This window comes from Nipponia nippon, unplaced genomic scaffold (assembly GCF_047370975.1).
Source record: "Nipponia nippon isolate SJK-2023a ecotype South Korea unplaced genomic scaffold, ASM4737097v1 scaffold_3, whole genome shotgun sequence".
Taxonomy (NCBI): Eukaryota; Metazoa; Chordata; class Aves; order Pelecaniformes; family Threskiornithidae; genus Nipponia; species Nipponia nippon.
In genome coordinates this window covers 381,831-397,842 of record NW_028262347.1, presented here as the reverse complement: position 1 = coordinate 397,842, position 16,012 = coordinate 381,831, and the positions used below count along the sequence as shown (strand labels likewise).

At 58.1% G+C, this 16,012-nt stretch overlaps 3 protein-coding genes across 3 annotated transcripts; all 3 read right to left on the bottom strand.

The window, feature by feature from the left end:
- Positions 1 to 755: 755 nt before the first annotated feature.
- LOC148054456 (acrosin-like) lies at positions 756 to 4,052 on the bottom strand. The gene is made up of 5 exons (XM_087767883.1): positions 3,820 to 4,052; positions 3,303 to 3,503; positions 2,699 to 2,964; positions 2,438 to 2,574; positions 756 to 1,960 (listed from the first exon to the last, which is right to left on the bottom strand). Exons 1-5 carry the CDS (start codon positions 3,888 to 3,890, stop codon positions 1,613 to 1,615), a joined length of 1,023 nt encoding a protein of 340 aa, XP_087624009.1. The 5' UTR covers positions 3,891 to 4,052; the 3' UTR covers positions 756 to 1,612.
- A 2,285-nt stretch (positions 4,053 to 6,337) lies between these two features.
- LOC148054455 (acrosin-like) lies at positions 6,338 to 8,161 on the bottom strand. The gene is made up of 5 exons (XM_087764014.1): positions 7,983 to 8,161; positions 7,379 to 7,644; positions 7,117 to 7,262; positions 6,630 to 6,639; positions 6,338 to 6,486 (listed from the first exon to the last, which is right to left on the bottom strand). Exons 1-5 carry the CDS (start codon positions 8,159 to 8,161, stop codon positions 6,338 to 6,340), a joined length of 750 nt encoding a protein of 249 aa, XP_087620140.1.
- Positions 8,162 to 11,016: 2,855 nt separating this feature from the next.
- Positions 11,017 to 12,840, bottom strand: LOC148054454 (acrosin-like). The gene is made up of 5 exons (XM_087764013.1): positions 12,662 to 12,840; positions 12,058 to 12,323; positions 11,796 to 11,941; positions 11,309 to 11,318; positions 11,017 to 11,165 (listed from the first exon to the last, which is right to left on the bottom strand). The coding sequence occupies exons 1-5, from the start codon at positions 12,838 to 12,840 to the stop codon at positions 11,017 to 11,019; spliced, it is 750 nt and encodes a 249-aa protein (XP_087620139.1).
- Positions 12,841 to 16,012: the final 3,172 nt, after the last annotated feature.

Sequence of the window (16,012 nt, the reverse complement as noted above, 5' to 3'; positions counted from 1 at the left end):
GGCTGGTGATTAACATTTCATACACTATTGGTTTGCTGTACTTAAATTAGCCTCGCTTGCTATGTAAATTAGCACGCGTGCCCCTTTCAGGTGGGGGGGCAAGTCTTTTCGGTCCTGAGTTGAGTCGGCGGTCGCGATCTCCCCTCGCCACGTTTACCTTTCACCCACTTTCTGCAGTTTGATCAAACTTCACGCTTCTCTGGCCACCGTCCAGTCTTTGGTGCCGAGATGCTCCCTTTTATCGGTCTTTTATCTAGCCTTCTTCAAGGCTGGAGCCGTTAGTTTTCCACAGTTTGCTACTTATGCAAACGCTTTCATATCTTTTAACTGCCTCCCAAATTCCTTTCCCAAGGCACAAGGCGTTAGTAGTTTTGCTAATTGGAAAATGACTGTTTCTCCTTAGCTTTAGAAACTATTTACAATTATTTACTATTTCACTAGCCAACGGCACGCGCCCACAGCGCTCCCACCAGCAGCTGCCCCCAGACACTCGGTGTTTCCAGCTGCTGGGTCCCTATGGCCTGTGTTCCCTTCTGCCGTTGCTGGCAGCCAGGCCTCTGGAGCCACCTCCCCACCGGGCACAGAGGGGGCCACACAGAAGAGGACTTGGAATCGCTCTCAAAAAGAAGGTAGGAAGGGCCGTGGTGATGAGGTGCAGGGCTCCGTCAAACAAGCAAACCACCCAGCAGTTTGCTTATGTGTGATTGGCTCCTTGATCCCCCCTTGTCTCCGTTTTCCATGCTTGTACATCCCCCTCCTCTTCCTTGACGCCTCCCTTTCTCTGCCCTTGTCTCCACCCAAACAAGGGACCTTCCCCGGGTTATTTGTTCCCCCTTGCTCCCAGGTTTGCCCCATCTGTGAACAGAGCTGGTGTTTCAGGTGCCGTTAGCTGGGTCATCTTGGCCTTCCGTGGCGTGACTGATGCGGTTTCCTGGGTACTGCTGTCCCTGCCAGATTCCTCTCCCGAAATGACCCCAACTCTTCCTTCAGTGATCTGTGAAGTGTGGCCACCTCTCACATCAGTCCCCTGTAACTACCCATGAACCTGTCTCTTCCTCATGGCACTCTAACTCCTGCCCGCTTCTCACTCTGTTTACTATCGACAGCAATTGCTCTTGTCATGCTCAGCAGTTTCCCACAGTCTGTTCAGTTAGCTAAGGCTTGCGCCAGGCCTTAATCATCAGCTTGCATGCCTTAATGCATACCCCCGAAGTTGTCTGCACATCACATAATTTTTTCCTATCGTCTTTCTAGGCTCAGTGTGCCAGTCTTCTCCATCCCACGCTCTGAGCACCCTCCTCTCTGAGCGGGCACGGTTTCAGCCCCGCTGAGTGACTCTTTCCCTTTGTGCCCTCCTGTCTGCCTGCAGCCTCATTTTGCAGGTGCCGGGCATGGAAGTCCTCGCCTTGCACAGGAGACTGAATTGGACTGAAGCACGGTTAGCTGTGAAAAACATCAACTTTATTTCAAGAACTAAGTCAGCTTCAGGACTTGTGTGCACTCGGAGGAGAGAGGGCAGGACAGAGCAGGCCTTTGGATCAGCAGGCGTTGCCGCAGAAGGAAGTGGTCGTGGTACTCTGCAGCCTGCACTGGATCCCGTTGATGCTGCTGCTCAAGCCTTTTTTCCCCTCAGGACCTGCAGGAGCTCCTGCAGCAGATTAAAGAATTCCACCAGCTTCTGGCGTGGAAATGGGCAGGGTGTAAAGCTGCCCGACTGCGTTGGTATTGGCGTTGGCCTCTGAACGGGGGTTGAGGTGAAGGCTGGCTGTGGCGCTGGAGTGGCCGTGACTGCTGGGCGCAGTCCCATCTGTACCAGGATCCAGTCGTAAAAGTGCTGAGTGGAGGTGTAGACCCCGGGCTGTTTTGCTCTCGCACAGCCTGTCCCCCAGCTGGTCACTCCAACAAGCCAGAAGTAGTCAGCGTTGTTATCTTTGCACACGAGAGGCCCACCGCTGTCGCCCTGCAGCGGGGAGAGAGCATTAAGGTGGCACTGGGGGGCCACTGTCGGCGCTCCGGCTGGCTCCTTCTCTCTCACAGCACCTGCCAGAGCTGTGTTCACTGCACAGAACGGCTCTGCTCAGCTGCTGCAGCCTCCAGAGCCTTTCCTAGGAAGGGGTCGTGGGCCTGTAAGGTAGAGCTCGCTCTCTCCTAGCCGCACAGTGGTCCTGGATGTGGGGAAGAGGGGTGTTGCAGGGCTGGGACCTGGTCGTATGGGCTGCCAAGAGCGCTGGATGGGCTTTCTGGGCAGAGTCTCCGGCCTCTGGGACAAGTGGGGCACAGGCAAGGACCTGCAGATGGGGGAGGTGAGCCCCAGCAGCAGTGGGGACCCAGGGGCGGGAGGGTGACTTGCCAGGCAAAGCCCGCGCCGGGGGTCTGCTGGGGCGGTTGTGACAGGGCTGTCTGTGGTGCTGGGAGCTGACTTGTAGCACGCCCCTACCTGGCAGGTGTCGATGCCACCCTGCGGATAGCCAGCACACAAGTTGTGGCTGTGGATGGCCCCTCTGTACCACCGGCTGCTGTTACAGAGGTTGACATCAATGAGGCGGACCTTGGCCTCCTGCAGGACATCCGTTGCTCCTCCAGCTGTGACACAGAAAGGAATTCAACACCCAGGAGCTCGTTGCCAGTTCTCCTCCCCAGCCCATCTCCCCAGCGTGCCAAGCTTGCACTCAGGACGCGAGCGCTTTTGGGAACTCACATCTTGCGGTCGTGGAGCCCCAACCACTGACGTAGCAGGCTGTCAACTGTGACACTCTCAGCGAGGCGTCGGGCACACAGGCAAGCTGTACGTAGGGGCTGCACTGGGCAGGCTGGTCCAGTTCCAGCAAAGCAATGTCATTCCTCTGCGAGATATTACTGTAGTGTTCGTGAACCAGGAGCCGCTTAATATTGCGCACTTGGACCTCAGGGCCCAGCTGGGTCAGCTGGGTGGCCCCGATCACCACGCGCCACATGGCGATGCGCCTGGAAGGCAGATGGAGAGAGGGGTCAGGGGGAGCGGAGCCGTGTGCTGCAGCAGCCCAGCAGTTCCCTGCCTTCCGCCTCACAGGGGAGAGAGGGCAGCAGCGCTACGGAGGGTGCGACTGCCCTCGCGTGCCTTAGGCGCAAGGGATGTCGGGCTGGCAGCTGCTAGGAAGCAGTGGCACGAGCCCAGCCTTCTCCTGAGCAGTCTCTCAGCTGGGCTCGGGAGTGCCCAGGCACTGGGCGTGCTGCAGGGAAACGGGATGGGAGTAGCGCGTGGTGGCGCAGGCAGGGTACCTGCCGGTGTTGTGGGGATATCCCTGGTCCCCGGTCCTCCTTACCTGGCCTTGATGAAGCAGTGGGCTGCTGTGAGGACCCACTGCGGGCTGATGAGGGACCCGCCGCAGATATGGCCCGTGCCTGCTACCCAGGGATCCTGGATGCTGACGATCCAGGGCCAGGCCCCTGGCTGGGCATCTCTGCCCCCCACGACGCGCGACATGCCGTAGTGAGCAGCCATGGGCCGGAGCCCGCAGGTCCCTCTGCAACCAGAAACTCCTTACTGTCCTGCTCGACGGCTTGCTGCTGTTGAGGCTGAAGGTCAGCCGTCTTCCCTCCCCACAAGGCGCTGCATGGACAGCAGGGCCAGGGAACCCCATGGGGCGTGCGTCCGTCCGCCCCTGTTTCTGCTTGAGCCCCACAGACGAGTTGTGCCAGCAGCCTGGCTGCTGGCAGGGAACTGAGGCTCCCACACGGGGTTGGGGAAGCTGTGGCGTGGCCACGGAGGACAAGCGGGCACCCTCCAGTGAACCCCATAAGGGTTGCCCAAGCTCCCTCCCCGAGCCTCGGGCCACTTACCCACAGCTGTCCCATGTGGCGTGCACAGGCCAGCACATGGCCAGCAGGACGAGGAGGGGGAGCAAATTCATCGCTGCCAGCAGCACGTGGCAACTGCAAGAACCGGGGGCTCGTCACCACCAGTGCAGCGGCCGACGTAGTGCCCACGTATTCACGTTGCCCACGGTGCCCTTGGCCCCGGGCTGATGTCACAGAGCCGCTGGTTCCGGGTGCTGGCCACGGTGGCCTCTCGGGGTGGGGGGGCAACGTGGGGGTTCCAAGCAGGAGGGGGGCAGAAGCTGGGATTGGACACCCCCGACGGACACCCCCGACGGACACCCGCCGAATGCTCTGCTTGCGGGATGAGGGCGTGCGGGTCCCGTGGCAGGCAGCAGCACCTGGCTCTGAGCACTGCCTGCTAACACTTAGCAGGGAAAAAATCAAGTGGGGCATCCCAGCCTCTCTGGGAAGTTCACTGCCACCCTGCTCTCTGCAGCTGTTTCCCAGCAGGTCCTTCCCAAAAAACATACACCAGAGAATGTAACTACTACAGGCAGTATGCACATGCTTGGGTGTTGAAGCGCCAGTCTGGTTACAGCCGCAGCACGCAAGCAGTGATGTGCGAGTGGGATGAGTCCAGCGTACCCATGTGTTGCACCCTCTAAGTATGTGCACGCCTGGGTGCACGCATGCTGGCATTGCACCGAAATCGGGAATAAACCTCTTAACACCAACGTAGCATTAAGAAGCAGGCATTCTCTTTATTACAGCACGGGATACACGGGGGATCGTTCCACCTAACGTGCATACCGTCATACAAAACTACAGCATATTTATCGGGTTACATGATCAGTATAAACCCGCCTAAATTTACACTTATCGGCTGGTGATTAACATTTCATACACTATTGGTTTGCTGTACTTAAATTAGCCTCGCTTGCTATGTAAATTAGCACGCGTGCCCCTTTCAGGTGGGGGGGCAAGTCTTTTCGGTCCTGAGTTGAGTCGGCGGTCGCGATCTCCCCTCGCCACGTTTACCTTTCACCCACTTTCTGCAGTTTGATCAAACTTCACGCTTCTCTGGCCACCGTCCGGTCTTTGGTGCCGAGATGCTCCCTTTTATCGGTCTTTTATCTAGCCTTCTTCAAGGCTGGAGCCGTTAGTTTTCCACAGTTTGCTACTTATGCAAACGCTTTCATATCTTTTAACTGCCTCCCAAATTCCTTTCCCAAGGCACAAGGCGTTAGTAGTTTTGCTAATTGGAAAATGACTGTTTCTCCTTAGCTTTAGAAACTATTTACAATTATTTACTATTTCACTAGCCAACGGCACGCGCCCACAGCGCTCCCACCAGCAGCTGCCCCCAGACACTCGGTGTTTCCAGCTGCTGGGTCCCTATGGCCTGTGTTCCCTTCTGCCGTTGCTGGCAGCCAGGCCTCTGGAGCCACCTCCCCACCGGGCACAGAGGGGGCCACACAGAAGAGGACTTGGAATCGCTCTCAAAAAGAAGGTAGGAAGGGCCGTGGTGATGAGGTGCAGGGCTCCGTCAAACAAGCAAACCACCCAGCAGTTTGCTTATGTGTGACTGGCTCCTTGATCCCCCCTTGTCTCCGTTTTCCATGCTTGTACATCCCCCTCCTCTTCCTTGACGCCTCCCTTTCTCTGCCCTTGTCTCCACCCAAACAAGGGACCTTCCCCGGGTTATTTGTTCCCCCTTGCTCCCAGGTTTGCCCCATCTGTGAACAGAGCTGGTGTTTCAGGTGCCGTTAGCTGGGTCATCTTGGCCTTCCGTGGCGTGACTGATGCGGTTTCCTGGGTACTGCTGTCCCTGCCAGATTCCTCTCCCGAAATGACCCCAACTCTTCCTTCAGTGATCTGTGAAGTGTGGCCACCTCTCACATCAGTCCCCTGTAACTACCCATGAACCTGTCTCTTCCTCATGGCACTCTAACTCCTGCCCGCTTCTCACTCTGTTTACTATCGACAGCAATTGCTCTTGTCATGCTCAGCAGTTTCCCACAGTCTGTTCAGTTAGCTAAGGCTTGCGCCAGGCCTTAATCATCAGCTTGCATGCCTTAATGCATACCCCCGAAGTTGTCTGCACATCACATAATTTTTTCCTATCGTCTTTCTAGGCTCAGTGTGCCAGTCTTCTCCATCCCACGCTCTGAGCACCCTCCTCTCTGAGCGGGCACGGTTTCAGCCCCGCTGAGTGACTCTTTCCCTTTGTGCCCTCCTGTCTGCCTGCAGCCTCATTTTGCAGGTGCCGGGCATGGAAGTCCTCGCCTTGCACAGGAGACTGAATTGGACTGAAGCACGGTTAGCTGTGAAAAACATCAACTTTATTTCAAGAACTAAGTCAGCTTCAGGACTTGTGTGCACTCGGAGGAGAGAGGGCAGGACAGAGCAGGCCTTTGGATCAGCAGGCGTTGCCGCAGAAGGAAGTGGTCGTGGTACTCTGCAGCCTGCACTGGATCCCGTTGATGCTGCTGCTCAAGCCTTTTTTCCCCTCAGGACCTGCAGGAGCTCCTGCAGCAGATTAAAGAATTCCACCAGCTTCTGGCGTGGAAATGGGCAGGGTGTAAAGCTGCCCGACTGCGTTGGTATTGGCGTTGGCCTCTGAACGGGGGTTGAGGTGAAGGCTGGCTGTGGCGCTGGAGTGGCCGTGACTGCTGGGCGCAGTCCCATCTGTACCAGGATCCAGTCGTAAAAGTGCTGAGTGGAGGTGTAGACCCCGGGCTGTTTTGCTCTCGCACAGCCTGTCCCCCAGCTGGTCACTCCAACAAGCCAGAAGTAGTCAGCGTTGTTATCTTTGCACACGAGAGGCCCACCGCTGTCGCCCTGCAGCGGGGAGAGAGCATTAAGGTGGCACTGGGGGGCCACTGTCGGCGCTCCGGCTGGCTCCTTCTCTCTCACAGCACCTGCCAGAGCTGTGTTCACTGCACAGAACGGCTCTGCTCAGCTGCTGCAGCCTCCAGAGCCTTTCCTAGGAAGGGGTCGTGGGCCTGTAAGGTAGAGCTCGCTCTCTCCTAGCCGCACAGTGGTCCTGGATGTGGGGAAGAGGGGTGTTGCAGGGCTGGGACCTGGTCGTATGGGCTGCCAAGAGCGCTGGATGGGCTTTCTGGGCAGAGTCTCCGGCCTCTGGGACAAGTGGGGCACAGGCAAGGACCTGCAGATGGGGGAGGTGAGCCCCAGCAGCAGTGGGGACCCAGGGGCGGGAGGGTGACTTGCCAGGCAAAGCCCGCGCCGGGGGTCTGCTGGGGCGGTTGTGACAGGGCTGTCTGTGGTGCTGGGAGCTGACTTGTAGCACGCCCCTACCTGGCAGGTGTCGATGCCACCCTGCGGATAGCCAGCACACAAGTTGTGGCTGTGGATGGCCCCTCTGTACCACCGGCTGCTGTTACAGAGGTTGACATCAATGAGGCGGACCTTGGCCTCCTGCAGGACATCCGTTGCTCCTCCAGCTGTGACACAGAAAGGAATTCAACACCCAGGAGCTCGTTGCCAGTTCTCCTCCCCAGCCCATCTCCCCAGCGTGCCAAGCTTGCACTCAGGACGCGAGCGCTTTTTGGGAACTCACATCTTGCGGTCGTGGAGCCCCAACCACTGACGTAGCAGGCTGTCAACTGTGACACTCTCAGCGAGGCGTCGGGCACACAGGCAAGCTGTACGTAGGGGCTGCACTGGGCAGGCTGGTCCAGTTCCAGCAAAGCAATGTCATTCCTCTGCGAGATATTACTGTAGTGTTCGTGAACCAGGAGCCGCTTAATATTGCGCACTTGGACCTCAGGGCCCAGCTGGGTCAGCTGGGTGGCCCCGATCACCACGCGCCACATGGCGATGCGCCTGGAAGGCAGATGGAGAGAGGGGTCAGGGGGAGCGGAGCCGTGTGCTGCAGCAGCCCAGCAGTTCCCTGCCTTCCGCCTCACAGGGGAGAGAGGGCAGCAGCGCTACGGAGGGTGCGACTGCCCTCGCGTGCCTTAGGCGCAAGGGATGTCGGGCTGGCAGCTGCTAGGAAGCAGTGGCACGAGCCCAGCCTTCTCCTGAGCAGTCTCTCAGCTGGGCTCGGGAGTGCCCAGGCACTGGGCGTGCTGCAGGGAAACGGGATGGGAGTAGCGCGTGGTGGCGCAGGCAGGGTACCTGCCGGTGTTGTGGGGATATCCCTGGTCCCCGGTCCTCCTTACCTGGCCTTGATGAAGCAGTGGGCTGCTGTGAGGACCCACTGCGGGCTGATGAGGGACCCGCCGCAGATATGGCCCGTGCCTGCTACCCAGGGATCCTGGATGCTGACGATCCAGGGCCAGGCCCCTGGCTGGGCATCTCTGCCCCCCACGACGCGCGACATGCCGTAGTGAGCAGCCATGGGCCGGAGCCCGCAGGTCCCTCTGCAACCAGAAACTCCTTACTGTCCTGCTCGACGGCTTGCTGCTGTTGAGGCTGAAGGTCAGCCGTCTTCCCTCCCCACAAGGCGCTGCATGGACAGCAGGGCCAGGGAACCCCATGGGGCGTGCGTCCGTCCGCCCCTGTTTCTGCTTGAGCCCCACAGACGAGTTGTGCCAGCAGCCTGGCTGCTGGCAGGGAACTGAGGCTCCCACACGGGGTTGGGGAAGCTGTGGCGTGGCCACGGAGGACAAGCGGGCACCCTCCAGTGAACCCCATAAGGGTTGCCCAAGCTCCCTCCCCGAGCCTCGGGCCACTTACCCACAGCTGTCCCATGTGGCGTGCACAGGCCAGCACATGGCCAGCAGGACGAGGAGGGGGAGCAAATTCATCGCTGCCAGCAGCACGTGGCAACTGCAAGAACCGGGGGCTCGTCACCACCAGTGCAGCGGCCGACGTAGTGCCCACGTATTCACGTTGCCCACGGTGCCCTTGGCCCCGGGCTGATGTCACAGAGCCGCTGGTTCCGGGTGCTGGCCACGGTGGCCTCTCGGGGTGGGGGGGCAACGTGGGGGTTCCAAGCAGGAGGGGGGCAGAAGCTGGGATTGGACACCCCCGACGGACACCCCCGACGGACACCCGCCGAATGCTCTGCTTGCGGGATGAGGGCGTGCGGGTCCCGTGGCAGGCAGCAGCACCTGGCTCTGAGCACTGCCTGCTAACACTTAGCAGGGAAAAAATCAAGTGGGGCATCCCAGCCTCTCTGGGAAGTTCACTGCCACCCTGCTCTCTGCAGCTGTTTCCCAGCAGGTCCTTCCCAAAAAACATACACCAGAGAATGTAACTACTACAGGCAGTATGCACATGCTTGGGTGTTGAAGCGCCAGTCTGGTTACAGCCGCAGCACGCAAGCAGTGATGTGCGAGTGGGATGAGTCCAGCGTACCCATGTGTTGCACCCTCTAAGTATGTGCACGCCTGGGTGCACGCATGCTGGCATTGCACCGAAATCGGGAATAAACCTCTTAACACCAACGTAGCATTAAGAAGCAGGCATTCTCTTTATTACAGCACGGGATACACGGGGGATCGTTCCACCTAACGTGCATACCGTCATACAAAACTACAGCATATTTATCGGGTTACATGATCAGTATAAACCCGCCTAAATTTACACTTATCGGCTGGTGATTAACATTTCATACACTATTGGTTTGCTGTACTTAAATTAGCCTCGCTTGCTATGTAAATTAGCACGCGTGCCCCTTTCAGGTGGGGGGCAAGTCTTTTCGGTCCTGAGTTGAGTCGGCGGTCGCGATCTCCCCTCGCCACGTTTACCTTTCACCCACTTTCTGCAGTTTGATCAAACTTCACGCTTCTCTGGCCACCGTCCGGTCTTTGGTGCCGAGATGCTCCCTTTTATCGGTCTTTTATCTAGCCTTCTTCAAGGCTGGAGCCGTTAGTTTTCCACAGTTTGCTACTTATGCAAACGCTTTCATATCTTTTAACTGCCTCCCAAATTCCTTTCCCAAGGCACAAGGCGTTAGTAGTTTTGCTAATTGGAAAATGACTGTTTCTCCTTAGCTTTAGAAACTATTTACAATTATTTACTATTTCACTAGCCAACGGCACGCGCCCACAGCGCTCCCACCAGCAGCTGCCCCCAGACACTCGGTGTTTCCAGCTGCTGGGTCCCTATGGCCTGTGTTCCCTTCTGCCGTTGCTGGCAGCCAGGCCTCTGGAGCCACCTCCCCACCGGGCACAGAGGGGGCCACACAGAAGAGGACTTGGAATCGCTCTCAAAAAGAAGGTAGGAAGGGCCGTGGTGATGAGGTGCAGGGCTCCGTCAAACAAGCAAACCACCCAGCAGTTTGCTTATGTGTGACTGGCTCCTTGATCCCCCCTTGTCTCCGTTTTCCATGCTTGTACATCCCCCTCCTCTTCCTTGACGCCTCCCTTTCTCTGCCCTTGTCTCCACCCAAACAAGGGACCTTCCCCGGGTTATTTGTTCCCCCTTGCTCCCAGGTTTGCCCCATCTGTGAACAGAGCTGGTGTTTCAGGTGCCGTTAGCTGGGTCATCTTGGCCTTCCGTGGCGTGACTGATGCGGTTTCCTGGGTACTGCTGTCCCTGCCAGATTCCTCTCCCGAAATGACCCCAACTCTTCCTTCAGTGATCTGTGAAGTGTGGCCACCTCTCACATCAGTCCCCTGTAACTACCCATGAACCTGTCTCTTCCTCATGGCACTCTAACTCCTGCCCGCTTCTCACTCTGTTTACTATCGACAGCAATTGCTCTTGTCATGCTCAGCAGTTTCCCACAGTCTGTTCAGTTAGCTAAGGCTTGCGCCAGGCCTTAATCATCAGCTTGCATGCCTTAATGCATACCCCCGAAGTTGTCTGCACATCACATAATTTTTTCCTATCGTCTTTCTAGGCTCAGTGTGCCAGTCTTCTCCATCCCACGCTCTGAGCACCCTCCTCTCTGAGCGGGCACGGTTTCAGCCCCGCTGAGTGACTCTTTCCCTTTGTGCCCTCCTGTCTGCCTGCAGCCTCATTTTGCAGGTGCCGGGCATGGAAGTCCTCGCCTTGCACAGGAGACTGAATTGGACTGAAGCACGGTTAGCTGTGAAAAACATCAACTTTATTTCAAGAACTAAGTCAGCTTCAGGACTTGTGTGCACTCGGAGGAGAGAGGGCAGGACAGAGCAGGCCTTTGGATCAGCAGGCGTTGCCGCAGAAGGAAGTGGTCGTGGTACTCTGCAGCCTGCACTGGATCCCGTTGATGCTGCTGCTCAAGCCTTTTTTCCCCTCAGGACCTGCAGGAGCTCCTGCAGCAGATTAAAGAATTCCACCAGCTTCTGGCGTGGAAATGGGCAGGGTGTAAAGCTGCCCGACTGCGTTGGTATTGGCGTTGGCCTCTGAACGGGGGTTGAGGTGAAGGCTGGCTGTGGCGCTGGAGTGGCCGTGACTGCTGGGCGCAGTCCCATCTGTACCAGGATCCAGTCGTAAAAGTGCTGAGTGGAGGTGTAGACCCCGGGCTGTTTTGCTCTCGCACAGCCTGTCCCCCAGCTGGTCACTCCAACAAGCCAGAAGTAGTCAGCGTTGTTATCTTTGCACACGAGAGGCCCACCGCTGTCGCCCTGCAGCGGGGAGAGAGCATTAAGGTGGCACTGGGGGGCCACTGTCGGCGCTCCGGCTGGCTCCTTCTCTCTCACAGCACCTGCCAGAGCTGTGTTCACTGCACAGAACGGCTCTGCTCAGCTGCTGCAGCCTCCAGAGCCTTTCCTAGGAAGGGGTCGTGGGCCTGTAAGGTAGAGCTCGCTCTCTCCTAGCCGCACAGTGGTCCTGGATGTGGGGAAGAGGGGTGTTGCAGGGCTGGGACCTGGTCGTATGGGCTGCCAAGAGCGCTGGATGGGCTTTCTGGGCAGAGTCTCCGGCCTCTGGGACAAGTGGGGCACAGGCAAGGACCTGCAGATGGGGGAGGTGAGCCCCAGCAGCAGTGGGGACCCAGGGGCGGGAGGGTGACTTGCCAGGCAAAGCCCGCGCCGGGGGTCTGCTGGGGCGGTTGTGACAGGGCTGTCTGTGGTGCTGGGAGCTGACTTGTAGCACGCCCCTACCTGGCAGGTGTCGATGCCACCCTGCGGATAGCCAGCACACAAGTTGTGGCTGTGGATGGCCCCTCTGTACCACCGGCTGCTGTTACAGAGGTTGACATCAATGAGGCGGACCTTGGCCTCCTGCAGGACATCCGTTGCTCCTCCAGCTGTGACACAGAAAGGAATTCAACACCCAGGAGCTCGTTGCCAGTTCTCCTCCCCAGCCCATCTCCCCAGCGTGCCAAGCTTGCACTCAGGACGCGAGCGCTTTTTGGGAACTCACATCTTGCGGTCGTGGAGCCCCAACCGCTGACGTAGCAGGCTGTCAACTGTGACACTCTCAGCGAGGCGTCGGGCACACAGGCAAGCTGTACGTAGGGGCTGCACTGGGCAGGCTGGTCCAGTTCCAGCAAAGCAATGTCATTCCTCTGCGAGATATTACTGTAGTGTTCGTGAACCAGGAGCCGCTTAATATTGCGCACTTGGACCTCAGGGCCCAGCTGGGTCAGCTGGGTGGCCCCGATCACCACGCGCCACATGGCGATGCGCCTGGAAGGCAGATGGAGAGAGGGGTCAGGGGGAGCGGAGCCGTGTGCTGCAGCAGCCCAGCAGTTCCCTGCCTTCCGCCTCACAGGGGAGAGAGGGCAGCAGCGCTACGGAGGGTGCGACTGCCCTCGCGTGCCTTAGGCGCAAGGGATGTCGGGCTGGCAGCTGCTAGGAAGCAGTGGCACGAGCCCAGCCTTCTCCTGAGCAGTCTCTCAGCTGGGCTCGGGAGTGCCCAGGCACTGGGCGTGCTGCAGGGAAACGGGATGGGAGTAGCGCGTGGTGGCGCAGGCAGGGTACCTGCCGGTGTTGTGGGGATATCCCTGGTCCCCGGTCCTCCTTACCTGGCCTTGATGAAGCAGTGGGCTGCTGTGAGGACCCACTGCGGGCTGATGAGGGACCCGCCGCAGATATGGCCCGTGCCTGCTACCCAGGGATCCTGGATGCTGACGATCCAGGGCCAGGCCCCTGGCTGGGCATCTCTGCCCCCCACGACGCGCGACATGCCGTAGTGAGCAGCCATGGGCCGGAGCCCGCAGGTCCCTCTGCAACCAGAAACTCCTTACTGTCCTGCTCGACGGCTTGCTGCTGTTGAGGCTGAAGGTCAGCCGTCTTCCCTCCCCACAAGGCGCTGCATGGACAGCAGGGCCAGGGAACCCCATGGGGCGTGCGTCCGTCCGCCCCTGTTTCTGCTTGGGCCCCACAGACGAGTTGTGCCAGCAGCCTGGCTGCTGGCAGGGAACTGAGGCTCCCACACGGGGTTGGGGAAGCTGTGGCGTGGCCACGGAGGACAAGCGGGCACCCTCCAGTGAACCCCATAAGGGTTGCCCAAGCTCCCTCCCCGAGCCTCGGGCCACTTACCCACAGCTGTCCCATGTGGCGTGCACAGGCCAGCACATGGCCAGCAGGACGAGGAGGGGGAGCAAATTCATCGCTGCCAGCAGCACGTGGCAACTGCAAGAACCGGGGGCTCGTCACCACCAGTGCAGCGGCCGACGTAGTGCCCACGTATTCACGTTGCCCACGGTGCCCTTGGCCCCGGGCTGATGTCACAGAGCCGCTGGTTCCGGGTGCTGGCCACGGTGGCCTCTCGGGGTGGGGGGCAACGTGGGGGGTTCCAAGCAGGAGGGGGGGCAGAAGCTGGGATTGGACACCCCCGACGGACACCCCCGACGGACACCCGCCGAATGCTCTGCTTGCGGGATGAGGGCGTGCGGGTCCCGTGGCAGGCAGCAGCACCTGGCTCTGAGCACTGCCTGCTAACACTTAGCAGGGAAAAAATCAAGTGGGGCATCCCAGCCTCTCTGGGAAGTTCACTGCCACCCTGCTCTCTGCAGCTGTTTCCCAGCAGGTCCTTCCCAAAAAACATACACCAGAGAATGTAACTACTACAGGCAGTATGCACATGCTTGGGTGTTGAAGCGCCAGTCTGGTTACAGCCGCAGCACGCAAGCAGTGATGTGCAAGCCAAAGAAGCCAGGCATACCCAAGCAGTGTCAACCGTCCTGCCGAAAGCACAGTGAAAGGCAGGTGCAGGACAGTCCACGCTGGCTCTGTCAGGCACAGCAACACCCCCTGGCAGGCTTCGTGTCCTTGCTGTCTGTGAGTTACAGTGCTGTTCTGGGACAACACTGACAAGGGCAGTTGTGGCACCTGGCATGCATGGCTGTGGACATGCCATTTTAAGCTCCAGACAGAGAAGGATGCTCCTGCTCTCAGCCCCACGTACCATTCCCTATGGCTTTGGTAAATCCTGTATCAGCCTCCTCGTATCAGTCTGCCTTCCACAGGGGTGCGGTGGAGCCTTGCTCACATGCTGGAGTGCAGGGCAGTCACAGGAGAAACGCAGGAGCCAGCCATGTGCGTTGCATTTGCTGAGCAGGGCTAGGTCCCGGGAGGGTGGAGAGCAGTGGCTTGAAGGATGGCAGCCTCAAAGCTTGTGAAAGGTGCGGGAGCTTCCTGCTGCCATCCTGGCTTAGAATCACAGAACGTCCTGAGTTCAAAGGGACCCACAAGGATTATCGAGTCCAGCTCCTGTCCCTGCTCGTGGGGCTAGACCTAAGGCACACAGCTGAGTGCGCAACCTCGTCCCTAGGATGACAGGGCAGCTCTGTCTGAAAGTGGAACAGCTGCTCTCAAGGCCCTTGAGGCGTCGCATGGTTTCACAGGCACCAGAACGGGGCCCCAAACAAACTGGACTCAAGGCTGCTTTGTTTTTTTGAAAATGGACCTGAAGGTGGTGCCCCGTATCTGCTTAGAGCAGACAGGAGAAGGCTTTAGAGAAGACAACTTGTCTTCTGTGGATACCCTGCTATTCCCACACCAGATTTTGCAGGTGGTTAAGGGGGATTGATGTGAGAGGTGGCCACACTTCACAGATCACTGAAGGAAGAGTTGGGGTCATTTCGGGAGAGGAATCTGGCAGGGACAGCAGTACCCAGGAAACCGCATCAGTCACGCCACGGAAGGCCAAGATGACCCAGCTAACGGCACCTGAAACACCAGCTCTGTTCACAGATGGGGCAAACCTGGGAGCAAGGGGGAACAAATAACCCGGGGAAGGTCCCTTGTTTGGGTGGAGACAAGGGCAGAGAAAGGGAGGCGTCAAGGAAGAGGAGGGGGATGTACAAGCATGGAAAACGGAGACAAGGGGGGATCAAGGAGCCAGTCACACATAAGCAAACTGCTGGGTGGTTTGCTTGTTTGACGGAGCCCTGCACCTCATCACCACGGCCCTTCCTACCTTCTTTTTGAGAGCGATTCCAAGTCCTCTTCTGTGTGGCCCCCTCTGTGCCCGGTGGGGAGGTGGCTCCAGAGGCCTGGCTGCCAGCAACGGCAGAAGGGAACACAGGCCATAGGGACCCAGCAGCTGGAAACACCGAGTGTCTGGGGGCAGCTGCTGGTGGGAGCGCTGTGGGCGCGTGCCGTTGGCTAGTGAAATAGTAAATAATTGTAAATAGTTTCTAAAGCTAAGGAGAAACAGTCATTTTCCAATTAGCAAAACTACTAACGCCTTGTGCCTTGGGAAAGGAATTTGGGAGGCAGTTAAAAGATATGAAAGCGTTTGCATAAGTAGCAAACTGTGGAAAACTAACGGCTCCAGCCTTGAAGAAGGCTAGATAAAAGACCGATAAAAGGGAGCATCTCGGCACCAAAGACTGGACGGTGGCCAGAGAAGCGTGAAGTTTGATCAAACTGCAGAAAGTGGGTGAAAGGTAAACGTGGCGAGGGGAGATCGCGACCGCCGACTCAACTCAGGACCGAAAAGACTTGCCCCCCCACCTGAAAGGGGCACGCGTGCTAATTTACATAGCAAGCGAGGCTAATTTAAGTACAGCAAACCAATAGTGTATGAAATGTTAATCACCAGCCGATAAGTGTAAATTTAGGCGGGTTTATACTGATCATGTAACCCGATAAATATGCTGTAGTTTTGTATGACGGTATGCACGTTAGGTGGAACGATCCCCCGTGTATCCCGTGCTGTAATAAAGAGAATGCCTGCTTCTTAATGCTACGTTGGTGTTAAGAGGTTTATTCCCGATTTCGGTGCAATGCCAGCATGCGTGCACCCAGGCGTGCACATACTTAGAGGGTGCAACACATGGGTACGCTGGACTCATCCCACTCGCACATCACTGCTTGCGTGCTGCGGCTGTAACCAGACTGGCGCTTCAACACCCAAGCATGTGCAT